This window comes from Panthera tigris, chromosome X (assembly GCF_018350195.1).
Source record: "Panthera tigris isolate Pti1 chromosome X, P.tigris_Pti1_mat1.1, whole genome shotgun sequence".
Lineage (NCBI taxonomy): Eukaryota > Metazoa > Chordata > Mammalia > Carnivora > Felidae > Panthera > Panthera tigris.
This window is the reverse complement of record NC_056677.1, coordinates 82,794,848-82,816,504: the sequence shown is the minus strand read 5'-3', so window position 1 is coordinate 82,816,504 and position 21,657 is coordinate 82,794,848. Positions and strand designations below refer to the sequence as shown.

Sequence of the window (21,657 nt, the reverse complement as noted above, 5' to 3'; positions counted from 1 at the left end):
TGTCTTTTGATTAAAGCATTGAGTCCATTTACATTCAGTGTTATTATTGTAAGATATGGGTTTAGTTAGAGTCGTCTTGTTGTCTCTAGGTTTCATGCTTGTAGTGATGTCTCTGGTACTTTGTGGTCTTTGCAACACTCACAGAGTCCCCTTTAGGATGTCTTGTAGGGCTGGTTTACTGGTGATGAATTCTTTCAGTTTTTGTTTGTTTGGTAATACCTTTATCTCTCCTTCTATTCTGAATGGCAGACTTGATGGATAAAGGAGTCTTGGCTGCAGTTTTTTTTTTTCTTCTTTTCATCACATTGAAAATTTCGGGCCACTCCTTTATGGCCTGCCAAGTTTCAGTAGATGGGTCTGCTACGACCCTTATGTGTCTACCCTTGTAGGTTAAGGCCCGTTTATCCCTAGCTGTTTTCAGCATTCTCTCTTTATCTTTGTAGTTTGCCAGTTTCGCTATGATATGTCATGCAGAAGATCGGTTCAAGTTACTTCTGAAGGGAGTTCTCTGTGCCTCCTGGATTTCAATGTCTTTTTCCTTCCCCAGATTGGGGAAGTTCTCAGCTATGATTTTTTTCAAGCACACCTGTGGCCCCCTTTTCTTCTTCTTCTTCTTCTCCTCCTCCTCCTCCTCCTCCTCCTCCTCCTTCTTCTTCTGGAATTCCTATGATACGGATATTGTTTTGTTTCATTGAATCACTTAACTCTCTAATTCTCCCCTCATGATCCAGAATTTTTTTTCTCTCTCTCTCTTTCTCAACTTCCTCTTTTCCATAATTTTATCTCCTGTTTCACCTATTCTCCTCTCTGCCTCTTCAATTCTCCCTGTCACCACCTCTAGTTTATTTTGCACCTCATTTACAGCACTTTTTAACCCACTCTATTTTTTAGTTCCCTGATCTCTGCAGCAATAGATTCTCTGCAGTCTTCTGTGCTTTTTTTCAAGTCCAGCAATTAATCTTGTGACTATTATTCTAAATTCTTATTAAGTTATATTGTTTATGTCTGTTTTGAGCAATTCTTTAGCTGTCATTTCTTTCTGGAATTTCTTTTGAGGAGAATTCTACCGTTTCGTCATTTTGGCTAGTTTTCTGTCCCTCATGTGTTTTAAAAGTTTGTTATATGCCCTGCACCTGTGAGCACTACTATATTAAAGAGGGGTCATACACTGCCCAGGGCCTGGCCATTCAGGATGTGTTTTGTGGAGAGTGTTATTTGCTGTCTGTTGTTGCGACTTTGGTTACTTTATCTCCCTACTCGTAGTGATGTTTTGAACCCTCCCTTAGGTGTGCTTTTATTTGTTCATTGAAGTAGAGCTGGAAAGGAAAACAAACAAACAAACAAACAGAAAGCTGAAACATGCACACACACACACACACACACACAATCCAAAAACAAAACAAAACAAAACAAAACAAAACATGAAACACCAGCTACAAGTAAACAACAGGGTGGAGGCAGTGCTGATGGAAGAGGACTTATCCCATATAAAGAGAGAAATGACATGTGCGGGGAAAAAGAAAAAAAAATAAAAATTGACCAGACATAAAAACTATACGGCTTAATCCAGAGAGAGAGAAAGGGAAATAAACAAGGAGGCGGGAAAAAAAGAAAAGAAAAGAACGTTGTCCAGACAGAGAAATGAGAGGGTGTAATCCAGAGAGAGAGAAAGGAGATGTGGAACATGTATCAAGAGAATGGATTAAATATGTCTGCTTAAACCAAATCAACAACCAGAGTAACCAGACTAGAGGAGGGAAGAGATAAGAAGGAGAAAAGGAAGGAAGAATATATCTATATAATAAAAATTGTCTGAGAATTAAATCAGACAATGCAACAGCGCAGGTCTGGGGGAGGGGCTGTCTGGTTTGTCAGCATCAATCCCGCTCCAGTAGATATGCAGTTACCAGGCGAGGAGGGTCATGGTTTGGTGCAGGCCTGTCCCACCTCCACTGTGGGCCCTGCTCTCCAATCCCTGAGACCCCACCTTAGTGGTGGTGGGGAGGAAAATGGCGACACCCCAGTCTCTCCTCCATGGACCAGGTGTCACAAACCACTCTGTTTGAGCCATCCTCACTTTGCCACAGGCACCAATGAAGCAGTTTGTGTAGTTCTGCCGAGTCCCGCGCCCTGGCGCTTGGCTGCGATTCAAACTCTCACTCTGCCTGCCCTGGTACCAGGGAAGCGCTGCTCTGCACTGCCCGATATGTGGTCTCTGGCTGGAGGATGCAAGCAGGCTTTGTCCTGTCCCACAGCACTCCAGGGAGGGGATCGCTTTTTCCTACTGCAGACCGCACCCCTGACCTCGCCACTGAGCCCAGGGCTGGCTTCCCTCCATCCCAGGTGTGCTATTGGAGCAGCCGGCCCCAGTCAGGAGAAAACCCCTCGGTTAGAGATTGAATCTTTCTCCACCCCGGTCCGTGGTTTTTGTCTTGTCCAGATACAGTCCTATGCTTCCCTAGCCTCTCTTTCTCTTCTCTTTGTCTCTCCGCAGAAGGGGATCTCTCCCCTCCATTCATTTTATCTCTCCCAGTTTGCAATCATGCACCTATGGCCCATCAGGTTGTCCCAGTGGGTCCCTAGATGTGACTGTCTCTTTGTCTCCCAGACTCTCAGAGTTCAAAGTCCTTTAGCTTCAACACTGCTTTCTTTGAGAGACAAGGGACTTCCCAATCCCCCTACTTCTCCGCCATGTTGGTCCCTCCTCTCTCCTTATAATATTTCATTCCTAGTGTTCTCTTATTGAGACACCCCATGGGTGTCCATAGTGTGCCTTCTGCCTCACTGCAATGAGTAACAAGCCCAACTTTGTTTGGTTACAGATGTGTTTCCAGTGGTCTTTTGGCTAGAGAACATTGACTGTGGAGTGATCTTGAATTGGTTGGCCACCCCAAGGGGGACAATGCGGATTGTTTTAAAGTCCTATCACTCTTTGTTTCCACAGTATCTGGTCTCCAGGCTGGTCAACTATCTGTGAAGAGCAGAGTCCATTGTAGATGCCTGTACCAAGGAGTATGTGGATTGTCTATGATATGGTATAGAGTGTGAGGTGGGAAGACTGTTTATGGCAGAGGGTAGCAGATGGGATTCTGGACACGAAGGTCCAGCAGCAGCTGCTCTATTCTTTTCCCTATGCTGAGGCACACTCGGCTTACAGATAGGGTGGCAGAGAGGCTGGGGCTGTGGAATTCCATGTGGGCTCAGCTTATGAAATAATAAAAGAGGCGTTATTTCCCATATGTACTTCTCTTCCTGCCCATCAATTACAAAGACATCGAGTACCTGGACCGTTTCCAATGAGGTGCACTTCTCACAAAGGCTGCTGGTGGGGATGGGTAGTGGGACCCCTCCTCCCTGTCCCCCATCAGGGCCCAGGAGCCTCTGTGAGGAAGGAGGGGCCTAGAAGCAGGTGCAGAGACTCCAGGGAGAGTGGCCTGATGGTGTCCTTTTCCATACCTCATCTCCAACTAACTTGTGTGCCAATGTGTTACTCTCTGCCCCCAGTACTTTGTCCCAGAAGTGATCTCTGACTGATCAGATACCCTTAACCCTGGGAGCCCTGCCTGTGGTCCCCACCCCCAGCCCCAGTTCATAACTGCTACTTATCTTCCCAAAACATGGATTCCATTGATCCCACAAGGCTTCTCATAAGCCTTTAGTGGTATCATGTCTTTAATGACCTCAAAATCCCCCTCCATTCACAGCCCCTTGTCATACCACCATTCTATAACTCCTGTGTTGAAGAAAGCCAGTGGTTGGATGTGAACACTTCACCCCCTCAGTGGCCATATCCAAAGGTGGGAACCTCAGACCTAGAGCAGACAAGGTTAGACACTGTCCCCACCCCTTCAAAATACAATAAAGTACGAAGAAGTGATGCCTGGCTGTTCTTAGCACCCTAGCCTGCATCAAAAAAGGTGGTGGTGAGGTAATGGTAGGGGGGCATGCTTCTAACCAAGTATCTCCTAGGTCAGGCAAGGCTTGGATCTCACCAAGACTTCCTGGAAGGTCATGTAATATCACAAGGAAACAAATAAATAGTGATCCTGCAATTGCTATTTAAACCAGGATGGCCTCAACCCCTTGGAGTGTCCAATCAGTTACCTCTGAGCCATGTCTGCTCACCTGGGAGCCCCCACTCTTCACCAAGTCAGGCTGGACTTCCCATCCCCTCCCTTCCATCCAGCCCCCATTAGTCGTGCTCACTGTGCCAGGCCCAGCTCATCTTTGGGGGGAGTCTCTGACGACTCCAGTGAGCTCTTCCTCCTCTGTATACATTAAGAAGATTCTACAGAGGTTACCTCCACAAAGACCTGGACCATGTGAAGCCATTACCATGATCTCTGCAGCCCCTGGGCCACTGGAGGTGTGAGGAGTGACAGATGCACTCCAGTGAACACCCATGTGACAATGTAGGACATGCAGGGGAAGGAACTTACCCTGGGATGGCTCAGGCACTGAGACCCAGGAAGAGCTGCTGACCCGCATTCCAGTGTCCCTCCCAGCAGATCCCCAGTCACCTCTTCCTGGGTATAAAGATCTTCCCAGACACCCAGGTCATGTGCAGTCCTGATGCGAACATAGAGAGTAACAACTGAGGATAGGAAAAACATAATTGTTTCATGGAGAGAATAAGGACTTTGTGCCAACACATCTCCATTACACTGCATGTCACAGAGATGGCACTGAAATACCTATGTCAAGTGGATGGATATGTGCGGTTCCCTTCTTCTTACAGTCTCAAATACTTGCCAAAATGTCGTGATGTTATTAAGGTAAGAAACCCCATCGCAATCAAAGATTGGAGCAGTTGGGATGGGAAGACAGCAAACATTGGCATTGTGGATGATATGCCAAGGCTCATGCTGGGATCTTGAGGGTGGTTTCCCCTTGAACTCCTCACAATGCTCCCTTAAGGTAGAAACCAGGATTTCCATTCACACACCAGAAAGGTGAGGCTCAATGAGGTTACTTATGTTTCTAGGTTCACACAGCTTTTTAGAGATAGAGCCAGTATCATCTGGTCTGTTTGCCTGACTCCAAGGCCCATCTTTAGAATCAGGAACACAACCTGCCCCTTCAGATGTGTGATATGGGCAAGGAGAACTGACAGGTGCCACTGGTGAGTGTACAGCCACTCTGGGGGGCAATATGGCAACACCCACTAAGTGTGTGGGAAAGCTGAAAGCGACCAGCTTGCAATATGAAGCACATGTATTAACCAACGAAGAGATGGATATAGGACCGCTACAGAAAACTCACTGAAAAAATGTACACGCACAAAAACAATTTTGAATTCCAAAGCCACAACCACCAGTGAAATTCATAGAACAATTAATATGAATAACAATAGATGGGAAAGGAAGCTAAAGACGTGTATGTGTAACATACTATAATTTTGAAGAACACGTGAATAAAAATATATATATTATATATAATATACATTAAATAAATATATATATATATATATATATATATACACACACACACATATATAATCTGCACATGCAAGTTAAATCTCTACCTACAAATAACCACCTCTGGAGAGTATGTACCCATCTATTGACAGAGGCCCCTTTCGGTCAGAGGATGGGGATTAGAAAATGACAGATACCAAGTAACGTTAATTTATAAATACACATTCACATATTGTTTGAAATGTTACATCAGGAGAATCATCAAGGTAAAAATGTGGAGACAAGGAATTTAGAAATGGATTGACAAAGGAAAAAGTACATATGTACTTACTATTTTTGAAACATGTACAAAATAGAGTGCTCGTGGGAGGGAAAGCAAGTTCAAAACTAATTGCTTAGACATGGTAGATTATGTGTGTGTGTGTGTGTGTGTGTGTGTGTGTGTGTGTTTCTATGGCTGAAACACAATATTCTGCGAGTCTGTGTTTTTATGTCGCAAGCTCTATCATCCCATACACATGCTCAAAGTGCAGCTTCCTCTCCAACTCAGACAGGGATGAGCTTTCTGTTTTAAGACTTACAGATAACAAAAAGTGATGGATGCAGAGGGACTTCTGCCAGTGGGTAGAAACTTCCGGAAGGCTATTTTAATTTGTTTTAATGTTTATTTTTGAGAGAGAGAGAGAGAGAGAGAGAGAGAGAGAGAGAGAGAGAGAGTTGAAGCAGGGAGAGGGGTAGAGAGCGAGGGCAACACAGAATACGAAGAAACAGGCTCCAGGTTCTGAGCTGTCAGCACAGAGCCCGATGTGGGGCTCAAACTCACGAACCACGAAGTCATGACCTGAGCCAAAGTCAGACACCTAACTGACTGAGCCACCCAGGGGCCCCTGGAAGGCTCTTTCTGGTCCCACCAAACCCAGGTCCTTTTCTGCTTCCTTCCCACCACTCTGGCTGTGTCCCCATCCAAGATTTTTAGAACTGCAATTCTCGATGTGACCAGCAAAGGGGCATCTGTCTCCATTGTGCTTTTTGCTTTCTTTAATATTAAAATTCCTAATTTTTGAAAGGAGAAAAAAAAAGATGTGTTATTCATTAGAATAATTCATGAACCAGTATGGAGAGCATGCCACCAATTCTGTTTGGAAACAGTCCTGTGTGTGTGGAAACACTAAACACAAGCTTTATTTAGTGTTTTGACCCCATATCTGTATTTGGCTCATTAATCTATCCCATTTACTCACTGTCTTCCCTCATCAGTGTCACCTAACATGTCCACACTGTGGAACGAGCCCCTCTGGGAGAGCAGGCTGCTCCAGAACCCAGGACCCCACCCCTGGAAGGGCTTCCCAGACCTATTCCCACCCCCTTCTCATCTTCCCCTCTCCAGGATGCTGTGGACACAGCTGACCAGAGCAGTGTCTCTGAGTCCTGCTGTGGTCTCAGAGGGAGACTGTTGCATAGAAGCAGAGCCTGAGAGTCAAATATATCCCCTGGAAGGAGCAGCAGTCCCGGTTAATGCTGGTGATATTAGGAAAGTGGATAAAGACAATCACTCTTACAAACACCCTCAAAGGCAGCCCACCTCCTCTCCCTGCCAAGGCCCCACATCCTATGGACCCAGCCTGTATGTCTAGCTCTTGTGTGCCAAGCCCTCTGTGCCCTGGGCAAACTGCACCATTGACCAATCCCTCCATATTCCAATCACTCCAGTGTCTAAGGGGTTATATTTGCATGGGCCTTGTTTTATGCACACACAGGGTGGGGTTACATCTTCAGAACCACCCCGTAAGGGAGTATTGTCAGTCCCCCCTTTTTGGTGATGAAACTGTGTCTTCAAACCAGTAAAACCTGGCACTGGCCTTTGTGTCTTTTTTTAATTTTTTTTTATTTCTTTATATTTGACATATACATAAAAACTACATGTATTTAGGGTGTGCAAACTGATGTTTTGGTATATGTGTGCATTGTGAAATGATTACCACAATAAAACTAGTTAACCTATCCATCTACCCCCATATTTACCACCTTTCTGCATGTTTGGTGATTACGCTTGAGATCTACTCTCTTAGCAAATGTCAAGTATACATTTGTTATTATAGTCGCCATACTGTAAATTAGATCTCTAGAAGTTATTCATCTTGTAACTGAAAGTTTGTACCCTTTGGTCAATATCTCCCCTTCTTCCCATTTCCAGACCCTGGTAACCACCATTCTACTCTCTATTACTAAGACTTTGACTTTTTTTTTTAAAGGTTTCCACAAGTAAGTGAGTGTGTATATATATTTGTATGTATATATGTATGTGTGTATGTGTACGACACACACACACACACACACACACACACACACACAGTGGAATACTATTCAACCTTAAGATAAGAAGGAAATCTTGCCTGTCCTTTGAAGGGCAAGGAGTGCAGTGCTTCATGAGGAGAACACAGAGCTGGGATTCAGCCAACCTAAGCTCTAGTTCAAGTTTATGAAACATGTAAATGGCTCAAAATGCCTCAGTCCAACATCTCGCTCAGCCAAAGTTGATGATCTTCATTCTCATTTTACCAGTGGGTGCTTCTTTCTTTAGGAGACAGCTACCAATGGGGCGCCTGGGTGGCTCAGTCATTTAAGCACCATACTCTTGGTTTTGGCTCAGGCCATGATCCCATGGTTCGTGAGACTGAGTCCCACGTCAGACTCTGCGCTGACAGTGGGGAGCCTGCTTGGGATTCTCTCTCTCTCCCTCTCTTTCTCCCCCTTCCCCACTCGCATGTGCATGCTCTCTCTGTCTCTCTCTCTCTCTTTCTCAAAAACAAACATTTTAAAAAGAGAGAGAGACACCTATCAAACAATACAAAATTCTTACATCCATGCTAAACCAGTATTTTTATTAAGCTCTAGCTCTGTTTTATAAACTAGAAATAGGAGTAGAATTTTATCCTGTCATTATTTTATCTCTGAAATTAATTGTGTGATTTTATTCTCTTACTAGAATTACATATTAGATTTTCTTTTACTTTTATTAGTGTATAGGAGATGTCAAGATTAGATTAATGTGTTGAGGAGTATTACAACATGAATATGAAAGTCTAATTGGAAAGAGATGAGCAATAAACATTAGTTGCCCATAGGGGGGAAAACAGAGAGAGACAGAGAAAAAGTGAGAAACCTATGCTGATGTAGCTTTCTCTCCTGTCCCTCTCTCAGCTGGAGGATGCTGTCCTGGCCACAGGTAGCGGGGTCTCAAAAGTAGCTCTGACCGTTTATGTTCTTCAAAAGAGTCTACCCTCCCAACAACACCCCTTCCACACCATGTGAGGCCCTACACTCACATACCAGGAGCTGCCTACAGAACTAGGTTCCAAGGCACACAAACATGGAAGTGTCATCCCCACACAGGGATTTCTCATGCCTCTGAGAAAGGAGCATGTGCCACCCCTATTATTAGGCATCACATTCATAACTGGCCAACCTGATCAAAGGCCCCTGATTTGCACTCATTTCTTCCATCAGCATCCTTTATGCTAAGGGTTTCCTTAACAGCTAACACCTCCCTAGCATTCCTCCTTCTCCTTAATGCCCAAGACGCACATGCCCTCAGAGCGTCATGGAACACATCTTTGTCCACACAAAATAGCCCAGGGAATGAGAGAAGTAGAGGCAGACCCTGGCCCCACGCTGGGGTCACCGTCCCCAGTTGATGGTATCTTTTTACAAGTAGGGCATCATCAGTCATTTGCGATCTCTTCTCTTGATCCGTGAAGTTTGGAGTCAGGGATTAAAATCAACACACCATTTCCACTTAAGTAAGGAATTTTGTGTCCTCTCAGTTTACCTGCGGGTTAACATCAAAGAAGCATGTATTCTCTTTGAGCTCCTGGAGATACTGCAGAGGGACAAGAGCTGTGAATCTGTAAGTTTGACGACCCTCTCAGAAGACTCTCCCGTGAGGCATGTCTAGGGAATATGAGAAGATTGGGTGAGCAATAAAAACAAAAGCTAGTAATACCTGGCATTGCTGGAATGAAGGGGAAAAGTCATTCCCACAGGTTGTTGGTGCCAAATGATGCTTTATTTGTTTTCTGGGGCCCATTTGATCATGGCTTAATAACCTAAGTGGCCTTTGATACAAAAGCCCGATTTCCACCTTTTGGGGAGATTCAGAGAAGGGTAAAGAAAAGAATCAGCAAGGTGATTCTGAAGCACCCAAGTTAAGGGGCCCTGGCTGAGAGGGCAGGACAAGTTGCCACAGGAGTTCCCGGCTCCAGGGAGGAAAGACAGCTAATCTTTACAGAGGAAACTGCTTACAAGGCTCTGACTCCTGTTTTTCATTCAGTGGCTGGGTTAAATCTCAGGATAACCCTGGTAGTGAGGTATGGCTATCCTTCCTTCATGGGTGTGTGTGACTCCAAAGCACAGACACACATGGCGAGGAGGTTATGCCTCTTTCTCCAGATCTCTGCAAAGAGTGGGTCTTACCACATTATTAATATTAATCCCTAATGTGATATCACCCCTTTAGAATATTAGAATGCTTTCATTTTTCCCTATCTCACTTCTCTTTTAATGACATATTTTTCATACACATTTCTAAGTGTTTAGCTAATGGTCCCATTTTATGCCTCATAGTATGTCCTACAATAATTCTAGAGTTTGACAAGCAAACCTGCTCAGTGAGTTTCTGTTTATTCAGCATCCTGTTTAGATGGAAATTGGCTGGAACAGGATAATGAGAACTCCATATACTGCTGGAGGAGAGCTAATTTGGTTCTTTGCAACTTCTTTGCAGAGACATTAGGCAACTTATGTCAGAGAGGAAAGTGGGGTCCCATCAGCAGCCCCACTCTTATTTCTGACCTGCAGAGAACTTAGGAACCTGTGCCCGAGGAAGCATGTGTAAGAAGGGCCATGGAAACATGGCTGGTCATATCAAAACAGCCCCACCGTCACCTTATTAGAGAAGTCTCAGAAACACTATTTTCAGAGAAAAGAGGATGCCAAAGGGCACTTACACCACGATAACACTTATATGTTTGTAGCTGAAACATGCACACAATTATATATGTGCAGCATTCTCTCACAAAAATTCTCTGAGGATGGCATCATTATATCCATTTGACAGATGATAAACTCAGACTCATCACAAAGGGAAGTCCATCTTCCAGAGTCACCTAGGCAGGAACAGGAATGAGATTCTACCTCTTACACTCCCCAAAAGACAACCAACAGTCTCCTTGATAGATGAAAATCTTCTAGGGCTTGAAAACTTGCAGTTTCACACATTTCCAGTATTGTGCCCACGTGGATACACACTCCCCAGCCCTTCTCTTTGAAGAAGCTGATGGTGAAGCTGATGGAATTCCGGTGCATGGTCCCGTAGGGTGTAATGGGTCTGGTGTCTGGGTCAAGGGCTTGTGATTCCTGCCTCCTCTTTATCTGCACTCTCTCTTCATTTGGGGGCTCCACGGGAAACTGCTTTTCCAATATCAATGTAGAAGATAAACATAGAAAAGGGATATGACAATGAATTAAAGGGCACAGCTTGATGATCTTCTTTTCTCACCCCCAAATCCCTCAGCAAAGCCGTCCTGCAACACAGAAATGGTCCTAAAGGTTCATTCATTATGTGAGTGGGGGATACTTACTACCACATTTCCGGGTGGTCTCTGTGGGAGTTATGTTGTTCGGTTTTAGGTAATAGTCATCACTCTCTGGGAAGGAGGAGAAAGATAGGACAGGACGCACATTTCTTGAAGTCTTCCTATGTGTCATGTACTCTGTACCAGGTTTCCCATTTACCTCCCCCTACATTTCTGTAAGGAAAGCATTGTGGGTCTCCTTTTACAGATGACCAAGGGTAAGCCAGTAGAGCCTAAGTAAGATTTCCACATATCATAAACCATACAATTGGGTTCCAGCTTTTGTGCTCATCACAATAATCAATCCATTCTTAACAGATATTAACTCCAAATGGCCTAAAAATGAGGTTTTGAGGGTAGGAAGTTGCTATCCTTTATGTTACAACAGTTCGTGACACTGCAAAGGACCACAGTACTTAAACACTTGGCATTTCACCTGTGGTATTAAAACTTCACGTCCTAAGCAAAAAGGGATTGATAACGGGAAAAGTGTAAAAGCCCTCTGTGGGTGAGAGGGGACAAAATGAAAGAAGAGTCAGGAATATTTCATATATCCAGCAACCTGTTATGTAGATGATAGGCCACCAAGGATTTATGATTGGTCATTTTACACTCCACCATGGGTGCTCACTCAACAACCACTCTTGGAGGTGATGATGATGATGATGATGACGACAACGACGACGACGACGATGATAATAATGGTGGTCCAAGTGAAATTTTGCCCCTGGGGCCGAGAGACCTGGGAATGGGAACCATGCGAATTGACTGTTTTTCAAGGCAGTAGACAGATACGGAGGAGTCAGAGGAACAGGCATTTCCTCCAGGAAAGATGATCTAGAAGGTGGGAAAATCAGCACTGGCAAAGCTAATATAAGCAAATAGTACTGAAAATAGTATCTCCTTTTATCCAAACTCTTATTCAAGTAAACTATTATTCAGTTTATTGTTTAAGTCAGGGTATTTGAAGTTAGGAAAGGCTAAGGAATTTGGAGAAACTGCTATGTGAATGTCTGCTCAGTCATGAAACCTGGAATTATTCTAGTTTCTTCACTGTGCCTTGAAGCCACCAGGGCTCCAATTGCCCTAAGTGTATTTTGGCACTGACATTTGACACTTCCCAAGCCAATGGTTAATTTTTATACTGACCTGTAGTACTTTGTTTTTGCTTTGAATATAGTTGACACACAATGTTACATTAGTTTCAGGTGTAAGACATAGTGATTCAACAACTCCATATGTTATGCTCTGGTCACCACAAGTGTAGCTGTCATCTGTCACCATACAACGCTCTTAAAATACCATTGACTATATTCCCTATGATGCGCCGTCTATTCCTGTGGCTTAGTGACCTGTAGTACTTTTAAATTATCATGTTTTTGACATTTTTTAAACACTGTGAATGGCAATTTCTTATTATTACTGCCTGGTGCCCCCATTTGGAACTTGGGGGCTGCAGGAAGTAGGTGGCTGTCAGGACAGATCTGAATGCATCTTTGAAAGTGTCGGGAATGTTGGAGACCCACAGCTCTAGAAGACCACTCCTTCTGCAGTTCTGAAACAGCTCCAACCGTCTTTCCTAATATAAACCATTAGTACTCGGCTATTGCGGGGGCCTCCAGGGCTTGAATCAAGGAAATAGAACCATTGTCTCTGCTGAGGAGAAAGAAGGATGTGGGATATGCAGGGACTTAAACCGTGTGTCAGAAGGCAGTATCTTAAGGAATGAGAAACATTCAGTGGAACTGGAGGATTTCCCTCTTCATCCATGACCAAAACCCTTGGTGGAATCCCAGGGCTGTGAAAACAGAGTATGATTATGTGAACCTCTTTCCCTCGCTCCCCTCCCTAACTCCTTTTCCCCTGAGATCTCTCACTCTCTATCTAAGCTCAGCCCCTGCCAGAGCATTGAAATGAGTGAGCTGCAAGCATAGGCATTCTGTGTCTAGGGACACACGCATGTGCTTAACCGCTTCCTGAGGAGGCATTACCAGACCGGTGATGGCAGGCCCAAGGACGTGTAATCTTTGAAAGGTTTCCCATGTTTATTGCCAAGCAAACACGTGGAAAGGTTTGGCAGTTAACATTCCATGAACTTGGATTGAGATGACTGCCTGAATTTCTGAGTCAGGGAGGAGCACTGCCCTCCTGAGATTGGGGCCCAAAGTGAGTGAACTAACTCTGGTGTAGAAGGGAGGGGGAGTTGACGAGCGCTCTACTCAGTATGAGGGGGGCAGATTGAAGGGAAAGCACAGGACTTGAGGTCAGCAGGCCTGGATTTCTGTTCTAGTCTCCCCAAGTGTATGTGAAGGCATGGTCAGGGCCTTGGCTCTGGAGACACCAGCTATTCTTATGCAGCAAATGAGTCCCAGGCCAGCATCCTATTAGTCAGCCTTGATCCTAGTCCTCGCCAACATGCAGCGTAAGAGACAGGGAGGGCCTTTGCCTCCTGTGTCATTTAAACCTGGTCCTGAAGGTAGAGAGACATATTTTATTGAGCAGTGTTTTTTACTTCTCTTTGCAGAGGGCAAAAATCTCTGTTATAGTAGCAATCATAAGGATACTCACTAGGCTTGAGAAAAAAAAAAATGAAGACATCAGCGAGACCCTTACCACAGAGATAAAAGAGTTAAAGAAGGATCAATCAGAGATGAAGAATACAATAAATGAGAGATTGGAAACAGGCCTGATGTAATGAACAGCAGGATGAAAAAAGCAGTGGAATGAATTAGTGACCTAGAAGACAAAATAATGGAAAATAATGAAGCTGAACAAAAGGGAGAAAGAATTATGCAACATGAGAATAGACTTAGGGAACTCAGTGATTCCATCAAACATAATACCATTCGTAATATAGAGTCCCAGAAGAAGGGAGAGAAAGGGGGGCAGAAAATCTATTTCAGGAAATAAGGGCAGAAAACTTTACTAATCTGGGGAAGGAAACAGACATCCAGATCCAAGAGCCACAGAAAACTCCCATCAAAATCAGCAAAAGCAGGCCAACACCAATTAATTAATTTTGCAAAGTGTAATTATAAAGAAAAAGTCTTAAAAGCAGCAAGACCAAAGAAGACCTTAACTTACAAGGGAAAAACCCATAAGGCTAGCTGCAGATTTCTCAATAGAAACTTGGCAAGTCAGAAGGGATTGACATGATATATTCAAAGTGCTGAATGGGAAAAGTCTGCAGCCAAGAATACTCTATCCAGCAAGGCTATCATTTAGAATAGAAGGACAGATAAAGAGTTTCCTAGACAAACAAAAATTAAAGGAGTTAATTAAAGGCTGACCACTAAGCCAGCCCTGCAAGAAATATTAAAGGGGACTCTTTGAGTGGAAAGGAGAGACCAAAAGTCACAAAGACAAGAAAGGATCAGAGAAAATCTCTAGAAACAATGACAAAGCAGGTAACAAAATGGCAAAAAATACCTATCTATCAATAATTACTTTGAGTGTAAACAGACTAAATGGTCCAATCAAAACATATAGGGTGTCAGAATGGATTAAAAAAAAGCATCCATCTGTATGCTGCCTGCAAGAGACTCATTTTAGACCTAAAGACACCTGCAGATTGAAAGTGAGGGCATGGAGTAACATTTATCACACAAACGGATGTCAAAAGAAAGCCAGAGTATCAGTACTTACATTGGACAAACTAGACTTTTTTGTTCTTGTTTTTATCCTGCTTTGGTATCACGATAAAATGGGCCTCATAGAATGATTTTGAATGTGTTCCCTCTATTACATTATTTGTAAGATTTTGGCAAAGATTGTCATTAATTATATTTTTTTAAATGTTTGGTAGAATTCACCAGTGAAGCCATGTAGTCTTGGGCTTTTCTGTTCTGGGAGATTTTTGACTCCTAATTCGATTTTCATTATTGTTATTGGTCTAAGAAGATTTCCTATTTCTTGGATTCAAGATTCATGATTCCATCTTGGTAACTTGTGCATTCTTAGGAGTTATCTGTTTTTTTTCTACGTTATCTGATTTGTTAGTGTGTAATTGTTTATACTGATCTCCTATCACACTATGTATTTATGAAGTATCTGTTGTATTGTTTTCTCTTCCATTTCTCACTTTTGTTTCTGAGTCTTCTCTCCTTTTATTCTTAGGACATGAAGTTAATATTTGTTATGTCTCTTTTTACATGATTTAATCAGGGGACTCTTCTGTGTGTACTTGAGGAAAATGTGTATTCTATTTTGCTTGGATGGAATGTGCCATATATATATATTAGAACCATGTATTCTGGGGGCACCTGGGTGGCTCAGCTGGTTTAGTGTCCAACTCTTGATTTCAACTCAGGTCATGATCTCATGGTCGTGAGATCAAGCCTTGCATTGGAATCCACACTGGGTGTGGTGCCTACTTAAGAGTCTCTCATTCTTCCTCTGCCCCTCCGCTGCATGTTCCTTCTCACTCTCTCTCTCCCTCTTTCTGAAAAAATAAATTGAAAAAAGAACCATGTATTCTGAAGTATCCTCCAAGTATGCTCCAAGTTAAAAAAAAAAACATTCTTGTTGATTTTGCATCTGGATAATGAAATTTGTCAAAAAAAATTTAAAGATTAATAAAAAAATAAATAATCGCTGAACATTCCATGTTCTAACAAGGGACGGAGAGACTGATGGTAGAAAGCTGTTAAGTATTTGCAAGAGCCCTGCTTTACACCCTTCTTTGCAATTGTTTCATGTGTATCAGAATGGCCTATAAAGCTCACTATTGCTGGCAGGACCTTATGGGCACTTACCTTGATCTTTCACAGCACAAGATCACTGCGTGAGGAGCATGTTAGATATTGAGTAGACACCTACTTGTTGGTAAGTGGACCACAGAATAGGGAGATGAGTCACTGAGTGGAGATAATGGAGTCAGACACCAGAAATAGGAGTAACACACCAAATTCCCTCCAAAACTGGGGCTCATTCTGCACCCTATCACTTAATGCTTCTAGTGCTTTCTTTGAATACTTGTATTATTTCATTTTTAAACTTACAAGTATTTGAAGCATTTGAAGTTCTTCCTGATTTAAGACAGAGAAATGGGTCCATTTTTACCTATTTACCTGAGTGAATGGATATCTTGTTATCACCACGCCACTTCATTTTTCTTAATTGTTTTTAAATTTAAATTCCAGTATAGCTAACATATAGTGTTCCATTTGTTTCACGTGTGTAATATAACGACTCAATAATTCTTTATATTACTCAGTACTCATCATGATAAGTATAGTCTTTAATCTCTATCACCTTTTTCAACCATTACCCCACACACAACTTCCCTCTGGTAACCATCGGGTTGTTATCTAGAGTTAAGTGTCTCTCTCTCCTCTCTCTCTGTCTCTCTCTATCTCTCTCTTTCCCTCCTTCCCTCCCTCGATTTTCTTTGTTCACTTGTTTTGTTTCTTATTTTTTTCTTTTTTTAAATATAATTTATTGACAAACTGCTTTCCATACAATACCCAGTGCTCATCCCAACAAGTGCCCTCCCCAATGCCCTTCACACACTTTCCCATCTCCCTCACCCCTCATCAACGCTTACTTTGTTCTCAGTGTCCAAGAGACTCTCATGGTTTGCCTCCCTCCATCACTGTAACATTTTTTCCCCTTCCCCTCCACCATGGCCTTCTGTTAAGTTTCTCAAGATACACACATGAGTGAAAACATATGGTATCTGTCTTTCTCTGACTGACTTATTTCACTTAACATAATACCTTCTGGTGCCATCCAAGTTGCTGCAAATGGCCAGATTTCATTCTTTCTCATTGCCAAGTAGTACTCCATTGTATATATAAGCCACATCTTCTTTATCCATTCGTCAGTTGATGGACATTTAGGCTCTTTCCATAATTCGGCTATTGTTGAAAGTGCTGTTATAAACATGGGGGTACATGTGCCCCTATGCATGAGCACTCCTGTATCCCTTGGGTAAATTCCTAGCAGTGCTATTGCTGGGTCATAAGGTAGTTCTATTTTTAATTTTTTTGAGGAACCTCCACACTGTTTTCCAGAGCAGCTGCACCAGTTTGCATTCCCACCAACAGTACAAGAGTGTTCCCATTTCTCCACATCCTGGCCAGTATCTATAGTCTCCTGATTTGTTCATTTTAGCCACTCTAACTGACATGAGGTGGTATCTCAGTGCGGTTTGATTTGTGTTCCCTCATGAGGAGTGACGTTGAGCATCGTTTCGTGTGTTTGCTGGCCATCTGGAAGTCTTCTTTGGAAAAATGTCTATTCATGTCTCTTGCCCAATTCCTCACTGGATTATTTGTTTTTTGGGTGTCGAGTTTGGTGAGTTCTCTGTAGGTTTTGGATACTAGCCCTTCATCCGATATGCCATTTCCAAATATCTTTTCCCACTCCGTCGGTTGCCTTTTAGTTTTCTTGACTGTTTCCTTTGCAGTGCAGAAGCTTTTTATCTTCATGAGGTCCCAAAAGTTCATTTTTGCTTTGAATTCCCTTGCCTTTGGAGATGTGTGAAGTAAGAAATCGCTGCAGCTGAGGTCAGAGAGGTTTTTTCCTGCTTTCTCCTCTAGGGTTTTGATGGTTTCCTATCTCACATTCAGGTCATTTATCCATTTTGAGTTTATTTTTGTGAATGGTGTAAGGAAGTGGTCTAGTTTCATTCTTCTGCATGTTGCTGTCCAGTTCTCCCAGCACCATTTGTTAAAGAGACTGTCTTTTCTTCCATTGGATACTCTTTCCTGCTTTGGCAAAGATTAGTTGGCTACACATCTGTGGGTCCAATTCTGGGTTCTCCATTCTATTCCATCGGTCTGTGTGTCTGTTTTTGTGCCAATACCATACTGTCTTGATCATCACAGCTTTGTAGTAGAGGCTAAAGTCTGGGATTGTGAGGCCTCCCGCTTTGGTTTCTTCTTCAATATTGCTTTGGCTATTTGGGGTCTTTTGTGGTTCCATACAAATTTAGGGTTGCTTGTTCTAGCTTTGAGAAGAATGCTGGTGCAATTTTTATTGGGATTGCATTGAATTTGTAGATTGCTTTGGGTAGTATTGACCTTTTGACAATATTTATTCTTCCAAACCATGAACGTGGAATGTTTTTCCATTTCTTTGTGTCTTCTTCAATGTCCTTCCTAAGCTTTCTAGAGTTTTCGGCATACAGATCTTTTACATGCTTGGTTACGTTTATTCCTAGGTATTTTATGGTTCTCTGTGCAATTGTGAATGGGATCAGTTTCTTTATTTCTCTTTCCGTTGCTTCATTATTGGTGTATAAAAATGCAACCGATTTCTGTACATTGATTTTCTACCATGTGATTTTGCTGAATTCATGTATTAGTTCTAGCAGAGTTTTGGTAAAGTCTGTCCGGTTTCCCAGGTAGAGTATCATGTCATCTGTGAAAAGTGAAAGTTTGACTTCATCTTTGCTCATTTTGATGCCCTTGATTTCATTTTGTTGTCTGATTGCTGATGCTAGGGCTTCCAACACTATGTTAAACAACAGTGGTGAGAGTGGACTTCCCTGTCATGTTCCTGATCTCAGGGGAAAAGCTCTCAGTTTTTCCCCACTGAGGATGATATCAGCTGTGGGCTTTTAATAAATGACTTTTATGATGTTAAGTATGTTCCTACTATCCTGACTTTCTCGAGCGTTTTTACCAAGAAACGATGTTATGTTTTTCCAAATGCTTTTTCTGCATCTGTTGACAGGATCATATGCTTCTTATCTTTTTTTTTTAATGTGATGTACTACATTGATTGATTTGTGAATATTGAACCAGCTCTGCAGTCCAGGAATGAATGTCACTTGATCATGGTGAATAATTCTATTTATATGCTGTTGATTTTGATTTGCTAGTATCTTCTTGAGAATATTTGCATCCCTATTCATTGGGGATAATGGCCTGTAGTTCTCCTTTATTGTGGGGTCTCTGTCTGCTTTGGGAATAAAGGTAATGCTGATTTCATAGAATGAGTCCAAAAGTCCTCCTTCCGTTTCTGTTTTTTGGAACAGCTTGAGAAGGATAGGTATTAACTCTGTTTTAAATGTCTGATAGAATTCCCCTGGGAAGCCATCTGGCACAGTACTGTTATTGGGTGTTTTTTTTTTTATTTTTGATAACTTATTAAGTTTCTTCACTACTTATGTGTCTGTTAAATTTTTCTATTTTTTACCCTTTGAGTTTTGGTAGTGTGTGGATGTGTAGGAATTTTTCCATTTCTTCCTTGTCCAGTTTTTTGGTGTATAATTTTTCATACTAGTTGCTGATAATTGCTTGTATTTCTGAGGGATTGGTTGTAAGAATTCCATTTTCATTCATGATTTTATCTGTCTGAGTCTTCTCTCTTTTCTTTTTGAGAAGCCTGGCTAGAGGTTTATCAATTTTGTTTATTTTTTCACCAAAACAGCTCTTGGTTTCATTGATCTGTTCTACTGTGTGGTTTTTACATTCTGTATTGTTGATTACTACTCTGATCTTTATTATTTCTCTTCATCTGCTGGGTTTGGGGTGTGTTTTCTGTTCTGCTTCTAGTTCCTTTAGGTGTGCTGTTAGACTTTGTATTTGCAATTTTTCTTGTTTCTTGAGATAGGACTGGATTGCGATGTATTTTCCTCTTAGGAGTGACTTTGCTGCACCCCAAAGGTTTGGGATTGTTGCATTTTCATTTTAATTTATTTTCATATATTTTTTGGAATTTCTTCTCTAATTTCCTGGTTTACTGATTCATTCTTTAGTAGGACGTTCCTTAACATCCATGCTTTTGGAGTTTTTCCAGACTTTTTCCTGTGCTTGATTTCAAGTTTCATAGCATTGTGATCTGAAAGTGTGCATGGGATGATCTCAATTCTTTTATATTTATTGAGGGCTGTTTTGTTACCCAGTATGTGATCTATCTTGGAGAATGTTCCATGTTCACTCAAGAAGAAAGCGTGTTCTGTTGCTTTGGGAAGCAGAGTTCTAAATATATCTGTCAAGTCCATCTGGTCCAATGTATCCTTCAGGGCCATTGTTTCTTTACTGATTCTCCATCTAGATGATCTGTCCATTGCTGCAAGTGGAGTATTAAAGTCCCATGCAATTACCATATTCTTATCAATAAGGGCGCTTATGTCTGTGATTAAGTGTTTTATATATTTGGGGGCTACCGTATTCGGTGCATAGACATTTATAATTGTTAACTCTTCCTGATGGATAGACCATGTAATTATTATATAATGCCCCCCTTCATCTCTTGTGATAGTCTTTAATTTAAAGTCTAGTTTGTCCGATATAAGTATGGCTACTCCAGCTTTCTTTTGACTTCCAGGAGCATGATCGATGGTTCTCCATCCCCTCACTTTCAATCTGAAGGTGACCTGGGGTCTAAAATGAGTCTCTTGTGGACAGCAAATAGATAGGTCTTGTTTTTTTATCCATTCTGATACCCTATGTCTTTTGATGGGGCCAGTTAGTCCGTTTACATTCAGTGTTATTATTGAAATATACGAGTTTAGACTTGTTGTGTTATCTGTAGGTTTCATGCTTGTAGTGATGTCTCTGGTACATTTTGGTCCTTGCAACTTTTCACTCACAGAGTCCTCCTTAGGATCTCTTGTCGGGCTGGTTTACTGGTGATGAATTCCTTCCGTTTTTGTGTGTTCGAGAACAGCTTTATCTCTCCTTCTAGTCTCAATGGCAGGCTTGCTGGATAAAGGATCCTTGGGGGCATATTTCTCCTGTTCATCACATTGAAGATTTCCTGCCATTCTTTTCTGGCCTGCCAAGTTTCAGTAGATAGGTCTGCTACTACCCTCATTTGTCTACCCTTGTAGGTTAAGTCCCATTTATCCCTAGCTTCTTTCAGAGTTTTTTCTTTATCCTTGTATTTTGCCAGTTTCACTATGATATGTTGTGCAGAGGATCGATTCAAGTTATGCCTGAAGGGAGTTCTCTGTGCCTCTTGGATTTCAATGACTGTTTCCTTCCCCAGATTGGGGAAGTTCTCAGCTATGATTTGTTCAAGTACACCTTCAGCCCCTTTCTCTCTCTCTCTTCTTCTTCTTCTTCTGGAATTCCTATGATACGGATATTGTTCCGTTTGATTGAATCACTTAATTCTCTAATTCTCCCCTTGTAATCCTGGATTTTTTTTAACCTCTATTTTTCTCAGCTTCCTGTTTTTACATAATTTTATCTTCTAATCTACCTATTCTCCCCGCTGCCTCTTCAATCTGCACTGTGGCCGCCTCCATTTTATTTTGCACCTCATTTATAGCATTTTTTAATTCATCATGACTATTTCTTAGTCCCTTGATCTCTGTAGCAATAGATTCTCTGCTGTCCTGTATGCTTTTTTCAATTAACTTTATGACTATTATTCTAAATTCTTGTTCAGTTATGTTGCTTAAATCTGTTTTGATCAATTCTTTAGCAGTCGCTACTCCCTGGAATTTCTTTTCAGGTGAATTCTTTCGTTTCATCATTTTAGCTAGTTTTCTGTCCCTTATGAGTTTTAAAATTTGTTGTGTGCTCTGCACCTGTGAGCACTGCTATATTAAAGGGTGGTCATACACTGTCCAGGGCCTGGCCCCTCAGGAGGTATTTTTTTGGAAAGTGTTACTTGCTCTCTGTTGTGACTTTGGTTAGTTTAGTTCC

At 42.0% G+C, this 21,657-nt stretch overlaps 1 protein-coding gene across 1 annotated transcript in view; it reads right to left on the bottom strand.

Moving 5' to 3' along the window:
• The window catches only part of LOC102965530 (nuclear RNA export factor 3), a 33,819-nt gene extending 23,038 nt beyond the window's left edge, over positions 1-10,781 (bottom strand). The window contains exons 1-3 of the mRNA XM_042973962.1: positions 10,683-10,781; positions 9,247-9,368; positions 4,440-4,569 (exon numbers count right to left, since the gene is read on the bottom strand). Of these exons, the coding sequence (XP_042829896.1) occupies positions 4,440-4,569; positions 9,247-9,368; positions 10,683-10,781 (351 nt within the window). The remainder of the gene's footprint in view (positions 1-4,439; positions 4,570-9,246; positions 9,369-10,682) is intronic.
• Positions 10,782-21,657: the final 10,876 nt, after the last annotated feature.